The 25,571-nt window shown below is 59.2% G+C and overlaps 1 protein-coding gene across 1 annotated transcript in view; it reads left to right on the top strand.

Moving 5' to 3' along the window:
• Positions 1-25,120, top strand: part of RGMA (repulsive guidance molecule BMP co-receptor a) — a 49,057-nt gene extending 23,937 nt beyond the window's left edge. Inside the window, exons 3-4 of the mRNA XM_043490247.1 lie at positions 14,074-14,588; positions 22,751-25,120. Coding sequence (XP_043346182.1) covers positions 14,074-14,588; positions 22,751-23,473 — 1,238 coding nt within the window. The 3' untranslated portion in view covers positions 23,474-25,120. The remainder of the gene's footprint in view (positions 1-14,073; positions 14,589-22,750) is intronic.
• Positions 25,121-25,571: the final 451 nt, after the last annotated feature.

Raw genomic sequence — 25,571 nt, 5'->3', positions numbered from 1 at the left:
CCCTTCCGTGTCCCTCGGGTCGTCAGTGTGTCCGTGGGCACGATGCTGCACTTTCAGCCAAGGGACAGGGTGGCCACGTCTAGTTGGGAGGGGGACGCGTGGCGGGAGGCCAAGAAAGGCTTCTTAGGAGAGTCTGCCACTAATAACATCCACTTCAAAAGACAATTAATAGATAACTTTTTAAAACTTTGAAACCACCTTGACTTAATAAAACAGATTTCCAAGAGGAACTCATCAAAGTCATATGTTGTAGACATGTTGGCACGCTTCCCTTTGGCTACATATGGATGCTGTCCTCCAGCACCGGTGGTTCTCAAAGTGTGGTCCTTGGACCAGCAGCACCAGCCTCCCCGGGGACATGTTAGGAACTGACTGAAGCTGATGCTCTGGGAGTGGAACATGCAGTCTGTACTCAACTGTGAGGATCGATGTTCTAAAAATTATTGCCCTGGGCCTTTCATGTTTCCTCCTGTCTTTCCTTTTCCTTTTAAACTGCAGTTGTTTTAGAAATGAATCCTCATGGGGGAACTAAGGCTTGCAGAGACCCAGGCCCTGTGCAGTATCCAAGGACATCCATGCCATTCTAGAGTTGAGAACATTTATCTGAGAGCTGCCATTCAAAAATGTGCAAGCAAGTCAACCTGCTTATCACATCATTGTCCTCCCAGTAGGGAGACAATGTGTCCCAGAGGGAGAGACTGAAATGAGTCCCATTGCCAGAGCCAGATGGACAGTAGCGTCAGCCTGCAGGCTGGTGTGTGACATACCAGGGGATCTGCAGGGCAGAGGCCTGGCTCCCAGGGAGGGTGGGATGTAAAGTCCTGCAGATGGTTGGCCCCTTTGGCCCTGAGGATGAGCTGGGGCATAAGGAGAGGATCTCTGGTCATCAGGTTTAAGAAGGGAAACTGCTGCAAACTTGGAGGAATCGCTAGCAGTCATCCCAGTGCCAGAGGAGAACTGGGCGGAGACGATCAACAGGCTCAGATAAGGATGCTCCGTGAGATGGGGCAGTCGGGTCCAGGTCTCTGTGGAGGTGAGGGAGCCGCATGGGGACCACTTTATGTGTTGGAGGTCATACGGTTCCTGCTAAAATGTCCTTCTTGGATGCAATGTGCAAGGCCCTCAGAACTGGTTAGAGGATCCAGATTTTATGTTTGGTTGAGGGGTTGGGGTGTCATACTGTTTTAATGCCTGGCTGCATTCAACATGCCTAAAATAGAAGGCCCTGTTTCTTTAGGGTGACTAACTCATTCCAGTGGAGCCTGGACTTCCTAGTTTTAAAGTTGGGAGTCCCATGTTTTTAGAAGCCCCCTCAGTCCTGGGTACCACAGGATGGTAGGTCTCCCTGGACGCTCTCTGTCCTGGGACCAGGGCTTGGCCTGTGTCTGTTAATCCTGCCGCCGCAGACCGTTCAGTCCTGGGTGTAAAGGGGCCTCTCCCTTCTGTCCGTTTACCTGGGGCTGGCCCTCCTTCCTGCGCCCTGTCCTGCCTGTCCCCAATGTCACCTGCCAGGAGCAGCCCAGCCGCCCTAGGACCTGCCTCTGGGGCGATCCCCCCCCCACCCCACTTTCCAATTTGCTCAGGAACTCAGGGCTCTACGTGACCCTCCTCGGAGCACCCAGAAGGGAGAGCCCACTGACACCGGGTTCCACGCTCCTCTCCAGCCTCATTCCCGTGGCCTCTGGCACGCCCCTGGGCTCCATGTTCCTGCTGGTCTCCGTACCTGCCACCACCCACCTGCCTTATGGGTGGGCGGCCCCCAGGCCTTGCCCATGCCATGCCTGGTTTGGAAAGGGAACGCCCACTGGCAAAGCCCAAGGTCAGTGCATCTGTCGGGGCCCAGCGCCATCCCTCCGAGGACCCGAGGACCGGCCACCTTGGCTGCTAACACCTGTGCTTCCTCATGTCCTCGCTGCTTCCCGAGTCTTGGGTTTTTAATCTTCTTCTAAATCACTGGATCTGTTTGTAAGGGCAGGAGCCCCACTTCCTGTTTCTCCATGCACGTTTCTTTGACACACACCCCAACACACCTGGCACAATCCTGGAAATTACAGGACCGTTGCGTTTCTTTGTATTTCTGTTTTTTTGCTCCACGGACCGAGATTGCAGGTTTGGGGAGGGGGGTTGTCCAGATATCCCAATCATGCTTCCCAAAAGATGTTTTTCTGTTTATAAAGATAGTACTCATTTTTAAACCTAAAGATCGAAAAGGATAGATAAGAAAATGAAAATAACCGAAATGCCAACCTCCCACAGGCTGCCATCACTAGTTAACATTCATGAACAGCCTTCAAGATATGATACTGTCATATTCCCCACAGTATGATCATTTGAAGGAAAACAACAATTTTTTTTTAATTTATTAATTTGGATTGGAATAGAGCCTATTAACAATGTTGTGATAGTTTCAAGTGAATGGCAAAGGGACTCAGCCATACATACACAGATATCCATTCTCCCCCAAACCCCACCTCCCATCCAGGCTACCACATAGCACTGAGCAGAGTTCCATGGGCTGTACAACAGATCCTTGCAGAAAACAACATTTAAAATATATATTTATTTATTTATTTGGCTGCATCAGCCTTAGTTGTGGCCCTTGGGCTCAGCAGTTGTGGCAAATAGGCTTAGTTGCCCCAAGACATGTGGGATCTTAGTTCCCTGACCAGGGAATGAACCTGCGTCCTCTGCATGGCAAGGCGGATTCTTAACCACTGGACCACTGGGGAAATCCCCAAACAACAATTTTTAAAGCTCTCCCATTTATTCTGTGGCCAGAGCATCTGAGATATTCTGCTAAACGTTTGAGATATGTCACTTCATGAGATGGTCACCCCGCCCCCCTGAGCATCATTACTCCCACTGTATCAATGAGGAGATGGAGGGTCAGAGAGGTTCCTAACATCACGCAGCATAGTCAGTGGCAGAGCCAAGAGGAGAACTCAGACCCCTGTCCTTTTCCACACACCAGATTTTGGATAAACACACTCATTAAACGTGCTCTGTAGCATTTCAGACTCTGAGCTGTGTAGCATACAAGGCTTTACAATGAGGGGGAAAAAATAAGAAACTTTGGAGATGTGATTGGATAGCAGAATGAAGAGTGACCACACTTTCCCACGGCGCTCACGTTGTTGCCTCTTCCCAGAGGCCCTCTCTGCTCCCTGTCCATCCCCACCTTAGCGTTTCAAAGTAGATGCCACCCTGCCATAGGTCGGGAAAACAACTTTGGCAGAGCTGTCGTGGTGCAGATTTTTCCAAGTCAGATTTATGTCTTTGGGGTTTTTGCTTATTTATTCATTTCATGCACCATTTCGCCCGGGCAGTCGGAATACCGAAACGCCTATTAAAGTGATCCCTCTGCGCCCAGGTCCCCGCAGAAAGAAGCCATTATTGCTCCCCGTGCTAAGGAATGTTCCAGGAACACAGGCTCACACACGTGTGTGCACCAGCCGGGCCCGTGCCCTCCCAGTACACGAGGAAGGTGGAAGAAGGGTCTGTGGAGGGAGGTGGGGGAGCAAAGCCGCTTCCAGTGGATTTTGACCTGGGACAGCTCAGCAGAGGAGCGCAGGGCTCCTGGAGGCAGGGCCAGAATGGAAAATTGTCATCTCTGAAGCCAGCCTTACTTAGACTTGCTCAAGAGACGCAGGTTCAATCCCTGGGTGGGGAAGATCCCTTGGAGGAAGGCATGGCAACCCACTCCAGTATTCTTGCCTGGAGAATCCCATGGACAGGGGAGCCTGGGGGGCTACAGTCCGTGGGGTCACAAAGAGTCGGACACGACTGGGCGCAGCAGCAGCTACCTAGACTCAGGTAAGGGGAGTGTGCCTCAAAGCAGGAAGCCCAAACTGCCCACCTGCAAGCTTCGTTTATGCCTGAAAAGTGACGCTTTTGCCCCCAAACCGTCCTCCCTGTGGAACCCAGGCTTGCTCAGCTCTCTGCCCTCCTGGCAGGGTGGTCTTGGCATGGGATCCCGTGCCCGGCTCCTGCCTGCTGTGGGCCCTTCTGACCCAGAGGAGCCCTGCTGACAGGCCCGCCGTGGCCTTGGGCCTGACGGTGAGCGCATGTGCTTTTTAACGCCCTCTTGGCTGCAGATCCGGCTGCGTGTGGCTCCAAGGGGAGCCAGCGGGGAGGGTGTCCAGTTGGGAAAGCTGAGGTGTGCCCTTTTCCTTGGCACTCGGCGTGGTTTCCTGCAGCGACTTGGCGTGTGTGGAAGCTGGGACAGAGAAGCCTGGCTGGGTGTGACGAGGGGGCAGTGCCGCCTGCTCTGCTCGGCGAGTGGCATTCAGCCACCTCTGCCCACACTTAGCAGTGAGTTAACCCCCAGCTCCCCTAGGGCTCAGCCAGTAAAGAATTCACCTGCAGTGCAGCAGACACAGGAGCCGGGAAGACCCCCCCACCCCCCGGAGGAGGAAATGGCAACCCGCTCCAGTATTCTTGCCTGAAAAATCCCAGAGACAGGAGCCTGGCAGGCTGCAGTCCCTGGGGTCGCAGGGTCGGACACGACTGAAGCAATTTAGCACAAGAACACACGTCCCCCTCCCGCCTTCCCTCAGCCGGTACCGATTCTCTGAGAGGCTTCCCCCCGCCTTCATCTTTCTCAGGTCAGCCGATCCCCAGAGGAAGCCCCTGAGACATCTCCCGGTGCTCTCAGGGGGGCAAGAGACCGCTGGAGTCACGGGCGAGGGCGGTTCCTTGGACCGTTCTCTGGCTGAGCTGGGAGGAGTGCCTTTGAGGGAAGGGGATCATTCCGGCTGCTTGCGGGTTAAGTAAGGCAGGGTCCTCTGCACCTTGTGAAAAGCCCAGTCCCTTACCTGGGTGTGTGCCTCTTCGGTATCTGACGCCAGACACCTGCGTGTTTACGCCAGGGCGATGGAGCAACAAACCTGGAGGCCCCAGGCATCTCTCAAGCTAGGAGACTCCGGAACACTGCCCAGCCAGAGCCTGCCAAATTCTGGCGCTACATCCGTCCCCTGTCCCCTCCCAGCTGCGGGGCCAGAGGACGGGAGAGGCTGGGGAGTGGCCCGCTATGCCTGCCTGGTGCCACGGTGTGGTACTCCCTGCATGCCCAGAGAATGGGAGCAGGTTTCCCACCTCCTCTGGGATCCGCATCCCAACTTGTTGCTAAGAGACAAGCCTCAGCATCAGTGCTGCCCCAGGGTAGGGGGGCGTGGGGGTTGGGGGGCTGTCAACCCCTTCCACTGAGTTCTCCTTGAAGCTGTTCTCCCTCTGCTCTGCCTGCTTCTATGCTAATTAAAGCCATTCTCTCTTATGTTATGCCACTTCCGAAAATAGCCTTCTCATCATGCCAAGTGCATACTGAAACTTACTCGGTGGGCTTCCCGCTTTCAGCGGGATCTGACCTGAAATCCTTGGGCTGGCTTATCAGGGTCCAGTCAGGGAAACAGAAACCACAGAGGGTGTTGCCACAGAGGCAAGCTGTCGCAGTGGACTGTGTCTAGATGGGCAGGGGAGGGCGGGCAAGGCCACAAGGGACCACGGAGGCAGACACAGCATTGCAGGAGGGGATTTCCACTCCTGGGACTGAGGGGACGAAGTGAAGAGGACCTTGGGGGCGCAGGACTCTGAGGAGGGTGGCTGCTGCCCGGCTGATCTGGGTACTTGGAACAGCAGCAGCTGGAGGGGAAGAAGGGGCAGGACTGGGTTGTGATGGCCAGGTCAACCTGGCTGGGCCTCGTCTAGTGCTGCCTTGTGGTGGAATCGGGCAACAGGGAGCTGGGTGAATGGGGGACACAGGGTTTGCACCATCCCAGCCCCACCCGGAGCAGAGCAAAGCAGTTTGAAGCTGTATCACATTCGCTTCATCCCCAGCTTTCACTCAGGGCTTCCGTGTCTGGCTCCAAACTCCCAGCGCACTCTCACCATCCGGCATTTCGCCTTCAGGCCTGTCCCAGCTGTTTTGGAGCCCCTTGGACTTCTGTACCTCTGCCCCACATCACCTGGCAAATCCCACTGCCCTTCCAGGCCCCATGGAACAGCTGCTTCCCCGGTATTATCTGTGCCTCCATCCTTCAATCTGTGTAACGTGAACCTTCTCCCCAGCACCCCGGTGGTTTTTGTAGCCGACTTCACCTGAGCGTGTTCCAGGAATGGCAGGAAGCACCTTGCGTGCACACAGTGGACTGAGTCCAGAACCTTCAGCTAGTATACGCATCCAGGCAGTTACCCTGCAGACCACAGAGCTGGGCAGAACCAACGTGATGGGCGGCTTGCCTTCCAACAAGCCTTACTCCTTTAAGAAGAGGCAGGTTTTCTCTCTTTCCTGGCTCACCCCACCCCTCCTACACCGCCACTGAAACCTGATCTAATCCCTTTGCATGAGGGTAATTTATTGGTCTGTTGGGCTTTTCTCGGTGGCAAATTGCATTGTCTTTATTCCCGGGTTCAGGCGCAGGAGCGGCTCCGCATTCCTAAGACTCCTTTCTTGGGGCCGGGCCTTCGCACCCCTCGGCACTCGGCGAAGTGAGTTTTATTGGGCTTCTTTGTTATGCAAACAAGGCGGTAATAATCAGGCTATTATTCTGAAAGATTGGGCTTGATTAACAGTTCAAAGGAGGTCTCCGAAAGCAGCTAATGCCACGGCAGTGCAGAAATATCTCCATCCTGCCTGGGTCTGTACAGCTGCTGCTCCCAGATCCCGGCCCCCCGCCCCCGCCCCCCGCCTTTCTGTTCCAAGAGGCTCTGGGTTGCTATTTAAAGGAAAAGGATTAAGTCAGGCAAGCCGTGGGGCTGTGATTCTCTCGCTGCTGTGTCTCAGACCTCGAGGAAGGCAGACTGGAGCCCATGCGTGCACGCTCTGTTGCCTCAGTCATGTTCGACTTTGCGACCCCATGGACTGTAGCCCTCCAGGCTCCTCTGTGCATGGGATTCTCCGCGCAGGAATACTGGAGTGGGTTGCCATGCCCTCCTCCAGGGGATCTTCTCAACCCAGGGACCAAACCCACGGCTCCTGCATTGCAGGCATATATATATATATTTTTTTTTTACCACCAAGCCACCAGGCTGGAACCCACCTCCCCACAAAGTGAAAGGTTACAGAGGTGGGGTGCCAGGGGAGGGGATACAGGTGCTTTGAGTGACGAGTGCGGGAGTCAGAGGGTCCTCAGGGGATCCGTGGGCACGAGGTGGCACCCCGGCTCGGGCGTGGATGGTTGACACAGTTCCGTGAGGCCCAAAGAAGGTGACCCAGGAGAGCCGAAGGGCCGTCTCCGGTATCTGCAGGGTTACTGTTGAGCCTTTTCCCTGTGGCTCTAGAGAAGGACCAGAGCCCCCACCCACCTCCCGTGAGCCGGCAGACGTGGGGTCCACAGCTGGAGCTGTCAGGAGCAGGAGGGGCCGGCCCGGCCCAGCAGAGCTCCTGCGGCAGTGGAGGCCGGGCTGCCGCTGGGCAGGGGGCTTTCCTGCCCCGGGGGCTGGCTGGAGGTGCAAACTGTTGACCTGTGTCTGCTCTCAGGCCCCGGGTTTTTAAATTCCATGGGTTTTTAAATTCCATGCTACACGTTTGCCCACTGAGCGATCCATAGTTACAGTGATCTTGATGAAGCCAGTTGCATGGACAAACAGAAGCCCTGGGCCTCACTGCACAAGTCAGGAGCGAATGGATCCCCGTGGTCCCCAAGTCCTGCTGTGGCAAGGGGGCCCTCCTCCAAGGCTGAGCGTGGGTTCTTGTCTAACTCTTACAAATGAATTGTGCAAGGAGACACACGTGCTGATAAAGCAAGAGACTTTATTGGGAAAGGTGGAGAGCAGGAGGGTGAGGGAACCCAGATTTCTGCCACATGGCTGGCAGTCCCGGGTCTCCCCAGGATGGGGTTAGTTTCCGGGTTGTCTCTGGCCCCTCATTCTGACTCAGAGTCCTTCCTGGTGGTACATGCGTCGAGAAGGATGGATTCCAACAAGGATTCTGGGAGGCTGGTAGGACATACGGACCAGTGTCTCCTGTCTCCTTTTGACCTTTCCCGAATTCTTGCGGTTGCTGGTAGCTTCTTAGTTCCTCATTCCTTACCAGGACCTCCTGTTACTAAGATAACTCATGCAGGTGGCTACTGTCTTCCCTGGCCAGGGTGGGCAGTTTTGTTCAGTCATTGGTTCCCATAACAGTCCCAGCCTGCGCCCCACCTTTTGAGCCAAGTGTCCAGCATCATGGGGCACCAGAGGAAATTCAGGGGTTTCCTAGTGGTGACCCTGGCTGGCCAGTGTCTTTGCAGCCCCTGGATTCTCATCTGTTTCCTAGTAGCTGATCCCCAAAGTCCTAAGTCCCAAGAGCCTTGAGTCAAACACAAAACAGGCATCCTAGGCTTCCGAGAAGTGTAAAGTCTGTGCAGGGTCTTAGCCTTTTCCTGGGTGCCTGAGATGGAGCTTCAGGTACCCAGGGTCAGCACGGGCTCCCTGAGAGCCGCCCCAGCGGGGCCATCTGAGATGGCAACAGGAGCTCAGGAGAGCTTTGAGGCCCCGGCTCTGCACACTTCAGCTGCCGCCTGGCCGCACAGTGAGGTCTGCAGGAGCCAGGCCTGAGCAGAGAAGGCAACAAGAAGCCTCGCTCAGAAAAGCTCACCTCCTCCTCCCACTCACAATAAGATGTCTCAAACTCTCAGGCTTGCCTTCCTTCCTTCCTTGAACACTCACATCAGAAAAGGCTAAGGTTTACTGCCTGGAATTCAGGTGGTTTGGCTTTTTTTTTTTAAGATAACGGCACATAAAAATCAGCCGCTTTGGGCTGTCTCTGGCAGGTGACGCCCCAGTGCAGAGCTTTTCCTTTTGATGCTGGGCCAGATTACATCAAGTCTCTGACCTGGGGGGTGGCCGTGGGGAGAGCTTCCGCCTGTGATTTACAGAAGTAGACACAGGGTGGCAGGATGGCTCCAAGGGGGTCAGGACCCCTCGGCTCCCCACCCGTGGGGACTGTCCAGCTCTGGCATCCCCGACACCCTTCCCTGGGAGCCCCCCCCCAGGAAATGACGGCAGCCAGGCTGGGAAGAGATGCACGACCTCCTGGAGAGAGGGCAGAGGGGGACGGGGTCCCCCACCTCTGGCCCCGGCTCTTGTTACTCTCAGTGGCCTCTTGTAAGCCTCTCCCCCACCCTGATCGGTAGCATCTCCATTATGAGGAGAGCGCCTGGGCTTCCTCTTAGACACCCAGGAAGATGTGCGAGGCCCGAGAAGACCCAGGACATCGGGGCTGTGTGGCCACAGGCATCACAGTCCTGGCTTGATCCAGGTGGGGCTGGGCCTTCGGGTGTGAGTGGACCCAGGAAGAGCTGCCCAGACTCTGATCTGAGTCAAGGCGGAAGGGGGAGTTCCAGGGCCAGCCAGGGCCCTGACCTGAGCAGGAGGCAGCGGCGTGGAAGCTGCAGGCGGTCCCTGGGTTCCCGGGGGAGGAGGCAGTGGGAGGCGCTGGTTTCCTTCTAGTGCCCTTCCATCCCCGCCGTGGTGTGACTTTTAACCCGCGACCCCACGGGGGTTGTATGTGTCCCCCTCCAAGACTGTTGGCAGGGACTCTGATCTGGGGAGTGCCCACTGGTCCCAGGCACCCCCCGTCCACCTCCTCAGTCCCCAGCCGGCTCTGAGGCAGGTGCTGCCCCCACAGATGCAGAAACTGAGGCCAAGCCACTCCCCACAAGTGCTAGGAGGGGACAGAGTGGGACCTCAGGCCAGACCCCCGCCCAGCACCGCGCACACGCGACCAGCGGCTTCAGACTTCGCCCTCTTCGGCCCAGTCCCGGGTGACAGCATCGCGAATGTTCTCCGGAAGGTTGAGAGCTTCGAGCTCAGCCCCTTGAGCCTCCCCGCCCCCACCACCACCACCGCCGTCCTGCTCGGATGGAGGCCCCTGGGTGCAGGGAGGGCAGGAGAGCACCCTCTGCCGCCACCTGGGGGGCGGGTGGGGCTGCCATCCCCCCTGTCGCTCCCCATGACTGGGGGTCTGGGGGCTCAAGACAAGGCGCCCGGATGAGCAGGGATAAACAGATGAGAGCTGCCCGCCCCGGCCACTCCACGCTGGCCACTGGGCTCCCTGCTGGGTTTGCTCCTCGCTGGCCCCCAGCCCAGACCAAGTGCCCCGGCACCGTCCAGACCTGTGCGTGTGGCGGTGGAAGTGGGGGGCAGGGGGGGGGGACTTGGCCCCGCTGAGGCTGTGACTGCTGATGAGAAGAGAACCTGCTCTGGCCCCAGAGGGCCTGGCGGAAATGCAGATTTCAGGCCCACCTGATGCGCAGTGACATCTGAGGAGCGGCCCTCCGAGCAGGCCCCCAAGCATTTGAGGGACTCCCTTTGGGGGGGGCGGATTTTGGTCATGGGTTCCAGACACCCCAGAGAGCTCTGAGACACTGCTCTGAGCCTAGTTTTCAAGGCGGTGGAGATAGGACACCCCGCATTGCATGTTTGGGGGAAACAGAGCCACACATGACGGGGGTGAGGAGCCCACACCGTCTGAGTGCAGGCGGGCCCTGCCCTGGGCACCGTCCTGACCCCAGCCCACCGCCGGCTGCACCCTGAGAAACAGACCCTAGGAACCAGTGTGTGGATGCAATACCACAGAGAGTGTGTGGGCCTCCTGGTGGGTGGGGGGGGTCTCTCAGGCGCGGTCATCCTGAAGCCCGCCTGTGGGGGGTATGCCCCGAACCACCCAGTGGCCGCTGGAGGGAATCATGGAGGCCCCAAGGTTGTCTGAAATCTTGGCGCTGCTGAGGGCCTGGGCTCTTCTGGTCTGAGGCTGTGCTGTGCTGTGCTGTCGTGTCCGACTCTGTGTGACCCCGTGGACTGTGGCCCCCCCAGGGCTCCTCTGTCCCTGGGACGCCCAGGCAGGAGTACTGGAGTGGGTTGCCATGCCCTTCTCAGGGGGATCTTCCCGACCCAGGGATCGAACCCACGTCTCTTGCATCTGCTGCATTGGGAGGGGGGTTCTTTACCTGCAGGGCCGGATGCAATCCCTGCTTCTTCCTCACAGTGGAACCTCAGGCAAGAAAGCCAGCCTCCCTGAGCCTGGCTCTGCTCCTTCAGGAGATGGGGTGCTGTGGTGCCTGCCCATGGGGCTGCCCGGGGCCCTGGCCACCGAGCCTGGGACACAGTCGGTTGGCTGGGACTTCCGTCTCTGCCGCCCCAGCAGGGCTCCGGAGGAGAGCTGAGGCCAGCGCAGGCCTGCGTGTGCTGCAGCGGTCTGGCTATAAAGGGACAGGCACTGTCTTTGGGCGTGGTGAGGGCAAGAGGGGGGCCCAGGGCTGGTGGGCGGTGGACGGAGCCACAGCAGCCGCCATGCAGCACGAGGCTCAGTCCTTCTGGGATGGTTTCCTCCGAGATACCTCTTCCATAATTCTGAGAAGGCAGCAGGGCAGGGCAGCTCACCTGCTTCAGAATCACTGAGGCTACTGGAGTGGACATCACGCAGACCAGAGGTGGAGGGTTGGGAGCTGCAGAAGCCAGTTCCTCTGACCTGTGTTTCTCCACACAGCTTGTCTGCACAATCCCCTCCACACCCACCCCTCTGCCTCGAGGGTCTCCTTTACCATCTCCCACACAGGCCACGGTAGCATCTGCAATCCACCGGGAGGTTGGGCCCTTGGGCCTCTTCCACAGGTTGGAGAATCATGAGGATGGCAGGCCCAGAGATCTTCTAGCCACCTTTTTTTTTTTTTTTTTTTTTTTAATTAAATTTATGACTGTCCTGGGTCTTCGTTGCTTTGCCCTGGCCTTCTGTAGTTGTGGAGAGCAGCCCCTGCTCTCTTGTTGGCGGTACACGGGCTGCTTATTGCACTGGCTTCTCTCGTTGCAGAGCACAGGTCTAGAACGTGCAGGCTCAGTAGCTGAGGCACACAGTCTTATTTGCATGTGGAATCTTCCTGGACCGGGGATCAAACCCGTGTCCCTGCACTGGCAGGAGGATTCTTACCCACTGTACCACCAGGGAAGTCCCTTCTAGACGCCTTTTAAAGGAGCCCTGGGCCAGGAATGTGCCTTTCAGGAAGGGCAGCCCCACAGGGGGTCTCCCTGGCCAGGCAGCCGTTCACGGCCCTCATCACCTGTCATTTACCAAGTCCGCTTCTTTAGGTCGGTATGCTTCTTCAACTTAAAATGGGAACTCTGTAGCTGTCCTATCAAATCTATTTTATTTTTCCCAATACATATTTAAGTAAATATGTAACTTCTCAAAAGAAGACTGCTCACCCAGATACCACCTGAAATGGCCTTGTTTACCAGCAGTGTGACAAATACAGGTCACGTTAGAGGAAAAGCCTGGATTTTAGGACGAGCATCTTGTTTCCTAGATGTGTGACTTAGGTGGGCCACATCTGCTCCAAGAGCGTGGTGTCTGCTCCTACAGAGGTGAGCAGGCGCCTCGAGATAGGTCATCCAGGCAACCAGGTACGGGGCCAGGCGGCGGCCCACACAGTACTTATGGAAGCCTGCCCTCATGGACTTCTGTCCCTGCTTTTAATCCCCGCTTGATTGTATAGGTAAAAAGCAAGTTGTTCAGTCGCTCAGTCGTGTCCAACTCTTTGCGACCCCATAGACTGCAGCACGCCAGGCTTCCCTGACCTTCACTATCTCCTGGAGTTTGTTCAAACTCATGTCTGTCGAGTCGGTGATGCCATCCAACCATCTCATCCGCTGTTGCCCCCTTCTCCTGCTGACCTCAATCTTTCCTAGGATCAGGGTCTTTTCCAATGAGTCGGCTCTTCGCATCAGGTAGCCAATATCAGAAAGTAAATAGACTTTTGCAAGGTTAACAGCCAGATTAGTGGCCCAGCCAGGGGTGGCTGGAGCCAGAGCCCCGCTTCTCCTCTGCTGACCGGGCTGAGACACCAAAGGCTGGGCCTCCGAGCTGCTCTGCTGCCCCTTTGCCCCTGGAAGCCTGTGTAGAAGCTTCCCTCCTGCTGCCACGTGTAGTCACCATGAGCTGAACAGAAGAACCCAGGAGGCTGGGTGGGAAAGGGCAGCTTCCGTGTGTGGGGGTGCAAGATTCAGGTGTTTTAAGTCACAGTTCTCAGGCATGAGGTGGGGCGGTGGTGAAGACTCCGCCTGCCAATGTAGCAGACACGGGTTCAATCCCTGGGTGGGGAAGATCCCCTGGAAGAGGAAATGACAACCCAGTCCAGTCTTCTTGCTGGACAGTTCCACGGACGGAGGGGCCTGGCGGGCTATGGTCCATGGAGTGACAACAATGAAATTATCACTAAGGTCTCAAAGCTTGTGAGCACCCTTAAGGGAAAAAAGGCATGAATTAGAGCACATCCAAGGTTATCACTCTTAGTTGCATCCCAGCTTGCTGTCCAGAGCAGGAGAATGGTGTGTGGAGCTATGGTACCGAGAGGGAAGCTGCCCTTAGTCTCTAGAGGAAGCCAGGGAACCAGGGCTAAAAGAATAATCACAGTGGCCAACATTCACTGAGCATCTGCTCTATGCCCCATGCAGGGGTAAGTCCTTCAGCACTTTGAGCAACCTCATAGGGTAGATAATATTATTACCCCATATTCTAGATAGATATATGAGGCAGGCAGCCTTCCCAAGTGGCTCAGTGGTAAAGAATCCATCTGCAATGCGGGAGACTGTGGGTTCAGTCCGTGGCTGGGGAAGATCTCCTGGCGAAGAGAATGGCTACCCACTCCAGTATTCTCACCAAGGAAACCCCATGGACAGAGGGGCCTGGGGAACTGTATAGTCCTTGGGATCGCAAAGAGTGGGACGGGACTGAGCACCCACTGAGGCGCAGAGATCGGAACACATACTGAATATCGGGGCTTCATTCCCTGCCAGATTGCTGTTGATGTGAATGTGTCAAAGGCACAAGGGTGGGGAGAGAGCTTGCGGGGCAGGGCGGAGGGTAGTGAAATGGGGGCGCTGCTCCACTCACCCTTTAAGCCTGCGGAGGGCTGGCCACTCAGGGTCATTAAGGAAGGTAGGCAGGACGATCTTGCACTGGACCGCCTATAACCTGCGGGACCTGGGATGAGGCCGCCTTCCTCCCTTGCACGTGCCCGCCGCCCTGGCCCGTGGGAGGGTTCCGGAGGCCTGGGCTCACCATTTCCAACCTGAAGGCGCCCCCTTCTGTCCCTGCAGCCTCCTCCTCGTGCAAGATCCTCAAGTGCAACTCTGAGTTCTGGAGCGCCACGGCGGGCAGCCACGCGCCGGCCGCGGACGACGCCCCCGAGTTCTGCGCGGCGCTGCGCACCTACGCCCTCTGCACGCGGCGCACGGCGCGCACCTGCCGGGGGGACCTGGCCTACCACTCGGCGGTCCATGGCATCGAGGACCTCATGAGCCAGCACAACTGCTCCAAGGATGGCCCCACGTCGCAGCCACACCTGCGCACACTGCCGCCGCCCGGGGACAGCCAGGAGCGCTCAGACAGCCCGGAGATCTGCCACTACGAGAAGAGCTTCCACAACCGCGCAGCCGCCCCCAACTACACGCACTGCGGCCTCTTCGGGGACCCGCACCTCCGGACTTTCACAGACCGTTTCCAGACCTGCAAGGTGCAGGGCGCCTGGCCGCTCATCGACAATAATTACCTGAACGTGCAGGTCACCAACACACCCGTGCTGCCCGGCTCGGCGGCCACCGCCACCAGCAAGGTATGGGGGACGCTGGGGTGGCAAGGCAGGGGGGCGATGGGGTGGCAGGGTGTCACAGCACCAGGCCCTAGGGTCAGGAGGGCCCAGACTTTCCCCCACCAGGCCCAGACGCCTCCTGCACCCACCATGTTCTTATTGTCAGTCAATGAGCTGGTTATTTAGGCAGGAATTTTCTGGACATTCTTTGTCATCAGGTAAACCATCCTGGTAGCTCAGCTGGTAAAGAATCCACCTGCAATGCAGGAGACCCAAGTTTGATTCCTGGGTGGGGAAGATCCCCTGGAGAAGGGATCGGCTACCCACTCTAGTATTCTTGGCCTCCCCTGGTGGCTCAGACAGTAAAGAATCCACCTGCAATGCAGGAGACCTGCCGTTCGATCCCTGGGTTGGGAAGATGCCCTGGAGGAGGGCATGGCAACCCACTCCAGTATTCTTGCGTGGAAAATCACATGGACAGAGGAGTCTGGTGGGCTACAGTCCATGGGGTCACAAAGAGTCTGACACCACTGAGTGACTAAGCGCAGCACCGCACAGCAAACCACCCTGGAGGGCTTCCCTGGTGGCTCAGTGGTCAAGAGTCCACCAGCCAATGCAGGAGACATGGGTTCAATCCCTGGGTTGGGAAGATCTCCTGGAGAAGGAAATGGCTACCCACTCCAGTATTCTTGCCTGGCGAATTTCACGGACAGAGGAGCGTGGCGGGTTACAGTCCATGGGGTCGCAAAGAGTCAGAAACGATTTAGCGGCTAAACAACAAAACACCCTGGAACCACCTCTGCCCTTTGCCTAGAGTGGGATGTTTCTTTAACTGCCAGCCACCATCCACCAGGGGTCTTTGAAATCAGCACCCTGGGGACACAAGCTAGCACATAGGCACAGATTTGTTGAGGGGGAGAGGGGTGGGCGGGCAGAGTAGAACAAGATAGCAAAACCTAGCCTGCCTTAAAGGCAACTTGTGAATGCTTTGTAAGTGGGAGAGTAAACATTCAGGAAACTTAGTTGCTGTTGTTTATGTGCCTGCACATTGGGTATAGATGTAAGATGGATTTTTTTTCCTGGGGTTAGTAGTCCGGAAAGTTTAGAAACACTCCGAGAGCATTCAGGTTCAAACTTTTGGAGTATTCTTCTCTTTTGCCTCAAACTGTATTTTGGTAGAAGTCTAGTGTCAAATCCTGATTAAGAGGAGCCTCTATGCAGGTATGTTTCCGCCATTGTCATCACTGCACTTCCTGTCAAGTAGGGGTCAAACCCCACCCCAGACAAGTGGGCCTGACAGCCTCCTGGGGGTGACAGTCCTACCAGGGATTCTCATTGCGGCTGCGCATTTACAAACTGAGCAGATTTTAGATGACAGTGGTTCTGGAGCCCCAAGCTGGTCTGACCCCAGATATCTGGGTGGGGATCAGATGCGTTCTTTGTTTAAAGCTCCCAGTTAAAGCTCTGGGGCATGACAGGCATTACAGATGCTGGCTGGAGGACAGGGCTGCAGGATGCCAGGGGGCACTGGGAAGAGGGAACAAGTGAGGACAGGGCATCAGCCCCCTGGGCACCCCAGGGGCCACCCAGGCAGCCTCCCCAGCCGGGGCACCTCCATTTGACACATCCGGAACTGAGACTTTAAGAGGGAAAGTGGCCTCCCCACCCAAGTGCATTTGACTGGAAACCACGCTAGGATTTCACCCGGGCCAGGGGACTCCAGAGCCCAGCAGGTTCTTGGTGTCAGGAGAGGCAGTTCCCACCTGGAAGCCCCCGAGGCTACCAAGAGCCAGTCATCTTCTGACCCAGGGAGGCTTCAGGGTCTGGGTGGCAGGACTCAAGTGCTGCTCTCAGAGCCCCACCCAGAGGCAGCCCCGATGTGGCCGGGGCCCAGGCGATGGGACATTCCAGTCCCCTCCATACTTTTCCCCCCGCCCCGTTTGCAGGGAGGGTCTCCCGTGACCTCACATTCTGACTCAGCCAGAGGACATGGTCTCAAGTCCAGGAGGCCCAGGGTGATCGGAGCCCAGGCGACAGGGACATCTCTGCCTCCCCAGGGCCTGGCCCTCAGAGTCCCTGGGGCTTCCGATCTGGCAGTGGGTCTGTTTTGCCAAGAAGAGCACGTTGCAGGGCAGTGTGTGGAGCAGCGCCAGGCTGGCCCACAAGGGTGTTTCTGTTCCTTCTCATCCCTCCACACCCCAGGGTAGGACACCGAGGTGACCTGGCCGCCAGGAAAATTCCTGCCACCTCCCTCTGCTCCGGTGGCCCCTGCCTGCCCACAGGGATCTCTCCAGGGACCAGCGGCTGGGTAGAAAACAAGCAGGCCATGGCCCCGTGGGTGCTCTTACAGGCTTCTGGCCCCAGGCCATGAAGCCTGGTGGGCGGCGAGTTGTGGGCTCACGTCTTCCCCACGCCCAGCCCTCTGCAGGCCCAGGGGGGCCCGCGGCAAGGTCCCGGCTGCGCTCTGCGGCCCCTTCCCCTACCCGCCTTTCTCCCAGGAGCCAAGATAAATGAGTGTCGGGAGCCTGAGGCTGTGGCTTCTAAATCCAGCAGCAAACATGCCGTGGAGGGGGACCCCGCCTCCCCGTCCCCTCCTGGCAGGGAGCAGAGGGAGGCTCCCGAGGGTGTGAGAGGACTCTGGGCCTCGGGGGACCTGACCCAGAGTGGCGTCGGGATCAGGGGTGATAACAGACCTGGGCGGGGCTGTGGCCCCTTAGACTGGGGGGGACGAGGTAGAGAAAGAGCTTTTAGGTCACGTATCCGGGAGTCCTACAGGCCAGGGCGAGGTGCCTGGCTGTAGAACGCCTCCATGCCACCCTGGGCTCTCTGGACACTCGGAGGGACCCTTAGCTCAGCGGCGGTTCATTCCTTCATTCATTCGTTCTTGGGTTCCATTCATTCATTCATCTGACCCACATGCTTCAGATGCTTGCCCTGTGGCCGGCTTACTGGGGGGCACCGTGGTCGGCAGAGCTGCCTAAGCAGACAGGGAGCACCTCCCTTCCTCTCGCGGCGTGAACCCTCCAGAAGGGCCTGGCACTCTGCCGCAGAGCCGCCTAATCAAGGCGGCCCCTTTCTGCCGTGACCCAGGGCCGCCTCCGTCTTCCCGGCAGGAGAAGCGCTTGAGCAGCGCCCTCTCTGGTCTCCCCGTCAGCCAGGAGGCAGCGCGGGCTCTGCTGGAGGCTGTACGGCAGGCTCTCTAGTCTGTGGCCAAGCCCGGCCCGGGCTGCAGGGCGGAGACCAGGGCTGTGTGTGCCCAGGGGAGAGACACCAGTGGCTGCTTTCCAGCGCCCTCGGCCTGCCTCGGCCTGTTCCGTGGGCCTTCAGTCTCAGGTGTGTTTGTTCCTCCGCCGATGCAGACGGCTCTTCTGTGCCAGCCTCTGTGCTAGGCGACGCCTCCCGCCCAGCAGCCCCCGGGTTAATGATGGACGGCAGAGATCAGCCCGGGGCGCCCGTGACGGGGGCTGGGGCAGAGGGATGCTGAGGGTCTCCGGGTCCGGGGGAGGGCGGGTGGCTCCACCCGGAGCCCTGGGGAAGGCCTCCTGCATGTCCTGGCCCTGAGCTTACCCCCGAAGCAGGCGGAGTACGGGCTTTTATCTCCAAGGTAGTGGAGCCCCGGCTTCACAATCCCCAATTCCCAGGTGGCGCTAGTGGTAAAGAACCTGCCTGCCCACGCAGGAGAGGTAGGAGATGTGGGTTCGATCCCTGGGTCGGGAAGATCCCGCGGAGGAGGGCATGGCAGCCCACTCCAGTGTTCTTGCCTGGAGAATCCCATGGACGGAGGAGCCTGGCGGGCTACAGTCCATAGGGTCGCACAGAGTCGGACAGGACGGAAGCACCTTAGCCGGCGCGCACTCCCCAGCCACGGTGCCTCACCCAGAAGCATGACATCCTCGCTGCCCAGCCCTGCTCAGCGCCGCTCCCCGTTCTCCTGGAGAGCCCGGATCTAGAGTTTACCACCCAGGCTGACAGTTCAGCTTCCTATTCCCGTGGGGCCTGCCTCCCGGTCCTGCCCACCCCCCTGCGCTGCCTTGCTGGGGGCACCCCATTTTGAACCTCAGGGAGGAACTCGGGTCTCCGTGCCCCCGCCCCGGGCAGGTTCCCCGAGCACTCGCATTCCCAGCATCTTTCACCCGCTGGGCCCGTGACATCACCCCCCGCCCCCGCAGTGTGGGCCCGTGAGGTCGGGGGTCGTGGACTGCCTCCTCCCCGCGTGTGGACACAGCCCCCAGCCTCAGGGTCGTCTGATGACACGGGGCTCCGCCCGCCGCCCGGTGTGGGGGGGGGGCGGGGGGGGGCCGGGGAGCGCGGGCCCCGGGGGAGGGGGCAGGCGAGGCAGGAGCGGCAGCCGCGCCCGTGGCCGCGTTGGCAGCCGGCCGCCCCGCTTTCGACAGGCCCCCTTCATGCTGTTACTTGTGGTTGAGTCCCAGGCCCCGGTGCCAAGAGGAGGCGAGCAGCCTGTCAGCCTTCCAGCAGACTGTCTCCGCGAGCGACGGTGGGGAGAGTGAAACCAGCCTTTCCTGTTCCAGGGAGGCCGGTGGCAGCGGGGAGGCTGGCCCGCTCCCCACCCGCGGCCTCCGTGTGTCTGTGTGGCCCTGCGCAGGGACCCCGGCCCCGCGGCCCACGGCCCGCCCCCCCCAACCCCCGAAGGACCACCCACTGCCCGGACCACCCTGGCTGCTCCCCCCCACCGCCCCCCACAGGCAGGCGGCCTCCGCATGGGGTGAGAGTCTTGGATGGAGGCGAGGCAGCCGGAGGTGGGTCCCTGGGCAGGTCTGGGTGGTGGGGGAGTGACCGCGCCGTGGGCTTCGGCGAGGCGCAGGGCCCTGGCGGAGTGGCGGGGCTGCAGCCCTCCTGGACATCCCTCAGTGAACCAGAGGGCCGCCTCCCGGACCAGCTATGACCTCCCGGGCGGAGATGGGGAAACGGAACCCCCGGGCCCTGGGAGCTAGGCACGCGGGGGCCCCCCATCCGACGTCGCCCTCTGTGGCTGGGACAGCGCCTCCAGCCTCAGCTTCTGAGCACCAGTCCCATGAGGACTAGACGGTGCGCCTCCTTCCCACCCGCCTAGTCATCCGCCGGCCCGCAGCCCCAGCACCTCCGTCCCCAGACATCGAGGGCCCATGAAAAGGGTTGCCTTCCTTAGAGTCCGAAGCAGAAAACCAGCGTGAGCCAGCCTGGACTGTATCAGTCTTTACACCCATGCAGTTACACGAGGTGGTTTTTAATGTTTTTTTTTTTTTTTTAAATATTTATTTTTATTTATCGGTTTGGCTGCGTTGGGTCTTTGTCTTTGCAAGCGGGATCTTCGGTCTTTGTTGCGGCATGTGGGATCTCATTCCCTGACCAGGGATTGAATCCGGGCCCCCCTGGCGTTGGGAGCGTGGAGTGATAGCCTCTGGGCCACCAGGGAAGTCCCTAATGTTTACCGTTTCTGATGGAGGCAGGGACACAGGAAGGCCCAAGGGCCTGGAGTTCCCCCAAAGTGGTACTGTGGCCGGCCTCTCTCAGACCTCCCCCTCATCTTCACATTTCTCAGGAACAGGGTGAGAAGGGCCAGGGTCTTGTCTGTGTTCCCCCTGAGGGCCCTCATCCACCGCTGGTCACCCCGGGCTTTACACTATGTGAGGGGACCTGCGGAGCAGCCGCAAAACGCAGCGGGGGACACCTCCCTCAGCCTCTCGATCTTTCCACCCTGTTGTTTTGCTCAGCCCGGAACCTTCTGTAGCCGCTAGGCTGCCCCCTCCAGTCCTCGGGGCTCTCAGCCCCTGCTCCCGAGGCCCCCAGCCAGGGCCAGCTCCCCTGGGCTCTGGGCCGTGCCCCTGGCCACCCCAGAACTGCAGGCAGATGCAGGCCCCAGCCTGTGCCCACCACACACCCACGGTCCTGGCTGCCCCTCCCCAAACCTGCTGCCCTCGCTGCCCCATCACCGCCACTCTGGGTTTCTCCTTGGCGTCCGGCAGGTCTGGGCCCTTGCTCTGTCTCACGCCCACCCTTAGGCCAGACACTCTTCTTGTTCATTGCTGCATTGCCCTTAGCCTGGAGAGCCGTGCAGACCACTTTTATGGCCTTCAGCTGCCACACGGCCCCCGGAACCCAGCAGCCCCCTGCCCTTCGGCCTCCAGACATCACGAGGAGGTGGGGTGCCCCAGGTGGCGAGGCTCTTCCTCTGCAGGCTTGGTGGTGGGGGTGATGGGGCAAGGCCTGAGAACGGGGGCTGGGGGTTCTGCAGAGGTTGAGGAGTGGGCTCTTAGCAGGGGACCCAAAAGGCCTGGGCACCATCTTGCCCTCATCACCCCTCCTCCCTGCCTGGCTTCAGGCTGCAAGTCCACGTTCCGGCTGCCCTTGGTCCGGGCGGTGCCGTGGCTGTCAAGGCACCCAGAGACACCAGTGGCAAAACAGCGGGCCCCGGACAACAGGAACGGGGTGGGGGGTTCCAGCTTCACTCACGTCTCCGCCCCCTTCAGTCTTCCCTGTTACATCGGGAAGGAAGGCACAGCTACGCATCTCACCCTTGATGATGGGAGACAGGTCACTCTGCGGGCTGCTTGTCTCTTGTCCTTCCCCCAGGCCACCCACCCTATGACTTCTTTGGCCAGAAATGCCCAGCGGCTGCAAACCTAGAGCCCAGTCCCAGCTCTGCCTCCTGCTGGCTGTGTGACCTTGGGCCAGTCACTTTACTGTCTGAACGAAAATGTCCTCATCTGTAAATTGCGGGTATTGTCCCCTCCCCTGCAGCACCGCCCGGACCCATTAGTAATAAATGCAGCGAGTGAGCCTGTGTCTGTGTTCTCAGGAGGAGAGTTCCTGACAGAGCTACTTGGCCTTCTGCTTCTCCAGCAGCTCAGGGCAGCCCCTGCGTGGCTGCAGGCTCAGCGGAAATGGGCCTCCCTGCCCCCTGGCCGCAGCTGCCCTTTCCACCTGGAGCCCCCCATCTCCCTTCTGCTGACCAGCACCTCCCCCGCCTCACCCCCCGCCACCGCTTCCTCCCGCTCCTGCCAAGGCCAGGTTGGGAGAGCCCTCGGGCCAGCCCCGCCACCGTGGCCTCTGCTGGCCTCTGCCTCTCCGTGGACTTTGTCTGCTTGTTCTTTCTGTGAACATCAGTCTCTTCTGTTCTACCTGCTGTCTTGATTCAGCCCGGGGCTAACAGTCCTTTGGTTGTGGACCGTATCAGTTTCCTATCGCTGCTGTAACAAGTACCACAAACTAAGTGATTCAGACAGAAATTGAGCCCCTTATACTCCTGAAGGCGAAAAGTCTGAAACGAGTCTTTAAAAAGCTCAACGTGTTGGTCGGGCCAATCTTTCTGGGGGCTCCGGGGAGAGTCTCTTCATTGCTTATTCCAGGCTTCTGCTGGTTGCTGGGATCCTTCGACTTGTGGCCGCGTCCCTCTAGTCTGCTGCCGTGGAAACGCCACCTTGTCTTCTGCGGTCAAGATCTCCTGCCTCTGTCTTACAAGGACACATGTGATTACACTTAGAGTCCATCAGGATCATGTCTCCATCTCAGTGTCCTTAACCTAATCCCACCTGTAAAATCCCATTTGCCATTGTTGTCCAGTCACCAAGTCGTGTACCAACTCTTTGCGGCATGGAATGCAGCACCGCAGGCCTCCCTGTCCCTCACTGTCTCCTGGAGTTTGCCCAAGTTCATGTCTATTGCATCAGTGGTGCCATCCAGCATCTCACCCTCTGTTGCCCCCTTCTCCTCCTGCCTTCAATCCTTCCCAGCATTTTTCCAGTGAGTTGGCTGTTCCCATCAGGTGGCCAAAGTATTGGAGTTTTAACAGGTTCCGGGGTTTAGGGCGTGATATCTTGGAGGCTATTATTCAACCTACCACACTGGATAAAGACCTTTTATTTTTAATTAGCCCTGCTTGTCATTTTATGATTCCCCTCTGCATATAGTAAATGAGCTGCTTTTCTATTTATAAAAGTACTTTCTAAAGTTCCCTTTATAAATAATTTTTTTTTTAATTTAAGCAAATTGTCTTAAAGAAAAATACTAAATGCATAATAGTGCAGGTCTCACCGAACATGACCAAAACAGGGAAGGGGCAGTCTGGGGCGCCCTGGGGTCTCCTGCCTTCTGCTGCTCATGCAGAGCATCCGATGAGCCCAGGGCTGGGCCTCCCCCGCAGTCACCAGCACCGTCTCACCCCCTGCCTCTCTGCCCTCCCCCCGCAGCTCACCATCATCTTCAAGAACTTCCAGGAGTGCGTGGACCAGAAGGTGTACCAGGCTGAGATGGACGAGCTGCCGGCCGCCTTTGCCGACGGCTCCAAGAACGGCGGGGACAAGCACGGGGCCAACAGCCTGAAGATCACCGAGAAGGTGTCGGGCCAGCACGTGGAGATCCAGGCCAAGTACATCGGCACCACCATCGTGGTGCGCCAGGTGGGCCGCTATCTGACATTCGCCGTGCGCATGCCCGAGGAGGTGGTCAACGCCGTGGAGGACCGCGACAGCCAGGGCCTCTACCTCTGCCTGCGGGGCTGCCCCCTCAACCAGCAGATCGACTTCCAGGCCTTCCGAGCCGGCGCGGCCGAGGGTCCCGGCGCCCCCCAGCCGCCGGCCGCCAGCCCCGCGCCCCCAGCCCCGGACACCTTCCCCTACGAGACGGCCGTGGCCAAGTGCAAGGAGAAGCTGCCCGTGGAGGACCTGTACTACCAGGCCTGCGTCTTCGACCTGCTCACCACGGGGGACGTGAACTTCACGCTGGCCGCCTACTACGCCCTGGAGGACGTCAAGATGCTTCACTCCAACAAGGACAAGCTGCACCTGTACGCGAGGACTCGGGAGCCGCCAGGCCAGGCAGGGGCCGCCCCCGGGCCGCCCCCGGCCCCCTGGCCCCTCCTCGGCACCCTCCTGCTCCTGGCCTTGCTCCCCGCACTCCCGGGGGCCGCCTAGGACCGACCGCGGGGGCAGCCCCTCACTGCACCAGGGGCCGGTGGCTTCCTGGTGGCCCCACGGTCCCGAAGGGCTCACCCGCGGGGGACGGTTACCTCCCCGCCGCCTTGGGCTGCCTGCTGGCGAGGGCTGGGGGGTGTGGGGTGTCCCCGCCTTGCCCTCCCCCCCGGGGGCCCGCGACTGGGTGGTGGCGACGGGTGCTGTGATGTGTGTGACCTCCAGCTGTGCAGAGAGTGAGCTGCACCCCCACCCCGGCCCCGTCTCCGCGCGCCCCACCGTATGAATGTGCAGATCAGAGCCCCAGCCCCCACCCGAAGCCCCCCACCCCCGCGCCAGAGACCCTGAGCAGGGCAGCACCGTCAAGCTGCTCCCACCCCTGCAATGCACTGAGAGAGGCCCGGCTGACTGCTGCACACGCGCCGGGGCCGCCTGCGCCCACCGCACGCACACACTCTACACACTCGCACACACAGAGCCGCGGGCGGGCGCAGCCCAGGCTGGACCCCTGAGCAGGGCATCCCTTCCTGCTGGGCTTCTAGGACACGCCCCACGCTCCTTGGCGTCTGTAGAAAACTGAGGGAACTCTTTGGCCAAAACGTTGCACCCTCCCGGTATCTTCCCACCTGTGGCCTCCCCGTGAGCCCAGGAGAGACCAGCAGGCGCCCCCCAGCTGGGCACAGGTTCGGCCCTGCATGTTGGCGCGCGCTCTGAGCAATGCTCTGGCCCCTGACCCCCACCACCGTCCTCCCGACCCCCTTCCTGTCCACCGTCCTTAGGAAGTCGAACCTTTGTTTCTAAATTGTCCACACGGAGAACTACCGCCTTGAAGTCTGGTCCTCCCCAGCAGGTGGTAAGAGCCGGCGGGCAGGGAAGCTGGGGCCGCAGGCTGTGGACCGGGGACCCAGCGGAGAGGGCTAGCTGGCCTGCCCTCATCCTCTGCTTTCTCCTCGCTTGCCCCCTCCCGCCCAGAGCCCTGCTCCCCACCCTGCCCATCCACACGTCTGCCTTCCAGGGAGAGGAGGGGGAAGACGTCTCAGCCCTTAGCATCCGTGGCAGGGTCCCCTCCGGCTCAGACCTCGTTTTAAGCCCCGCGGCCACACGGAGACTTCCCCACCGTAGGTCAGCCAGGCTGTCCATCCGAGGAGCCCCAGATCAGTCCCGCCTCCGCTGCTGTTTCAGAGACCCCCCGGAGGGCTCCGCGGGCTGGGCTCCGCCCCCAAAGGCGTGGCCGTGCCCCCGGGGCCCCTCTTCCGCAAGCCCCACACCCCCCATCACTGTCCCCCCGCCGGCCGCCCTCTGCTGACCCCGGGGACCTCTCATACACTGGCCCAGGAGGCTGCGGACTGGTCCCCGCCTCCCCCTCCAAGAGGTCCCCTCGGAGCCCTGCCAAGCTGCGGGCTGGGCGGGCAGGCGGGCGGGAGTGTGGCCCCGGCCCCTCCCTGCTGGTTTTTAGATGGTCCTTATGTTGGAAGTAAAAAGTGAAGCACTTTATTTTGGTTGTGTTTGATCACGTTCTGCTTGGAAGTGGGGGCCCCTCACTGTGTCCGGCGTCTGCGACCTGTGTGGCGTGTCACCGCGTGTACATACTGTAAATTATTTATTAATGGCTAAATGCAAGTAAAGTTTGGGGGTTTTTTTGTTTTGTTATTTTCTTTTGGACTGTGTGTCAGAGTTTGTTTTCTCAACGGATGTTGGTTCCTTTGGGGGTGTTGGGTGTCCCCTTGGTGGGGGGAGTATCCCCAGGGTGTGTATACCTGGGAGGGGGCAGCATATGGGTGTGTGTGTGTGAGCTGAGTGTTGTGAATGCCTGCAGAAGGGGAAGCAATTAAACAACCAAAGCCCCCTACTTCTCTGAAATCACTTTCCTTGCTATGAGCTGTCTTTGGGACTTGAGGGGTCCAGGTTCCCTTGCAAAGCTGGCATCATCCCAAAAACATGACCGCGTGCTGCAGGAACGTGGAGGGCGGTTGGGACCAGGTTGGGGTGGGCTGGCCTGAGATCTGGGAGGAGTCATCTCAGCTTCTCCCCTCAGTGTGGGACCCAGGAGCGGGGACTAGCTGCCTCCCTCCCCAGAGGTTCCCCCCCACCTCACCTGCAG

This window comes from Cervus canadensis, chromosome 17 (assembly GCF_019320065.1).
Source record: "Cervus canadensis isolate Bull #8, Minnesota chromosome 17, ASM1932006v1, whole genome shotgun sequence".
Classification (NCBI taxonomy): domain Eukaryota; kingdom Metazoa; phylum Chordata; class Mammalia; order Artiodactyla; family Cervidae; genus Cervus; species Cervus canadensis.
The sequence above is the reverse complement of the archived record's forward strand: the minus strand, read 5'-3'. Positions and strand labels throughout refer to the sequence as shown.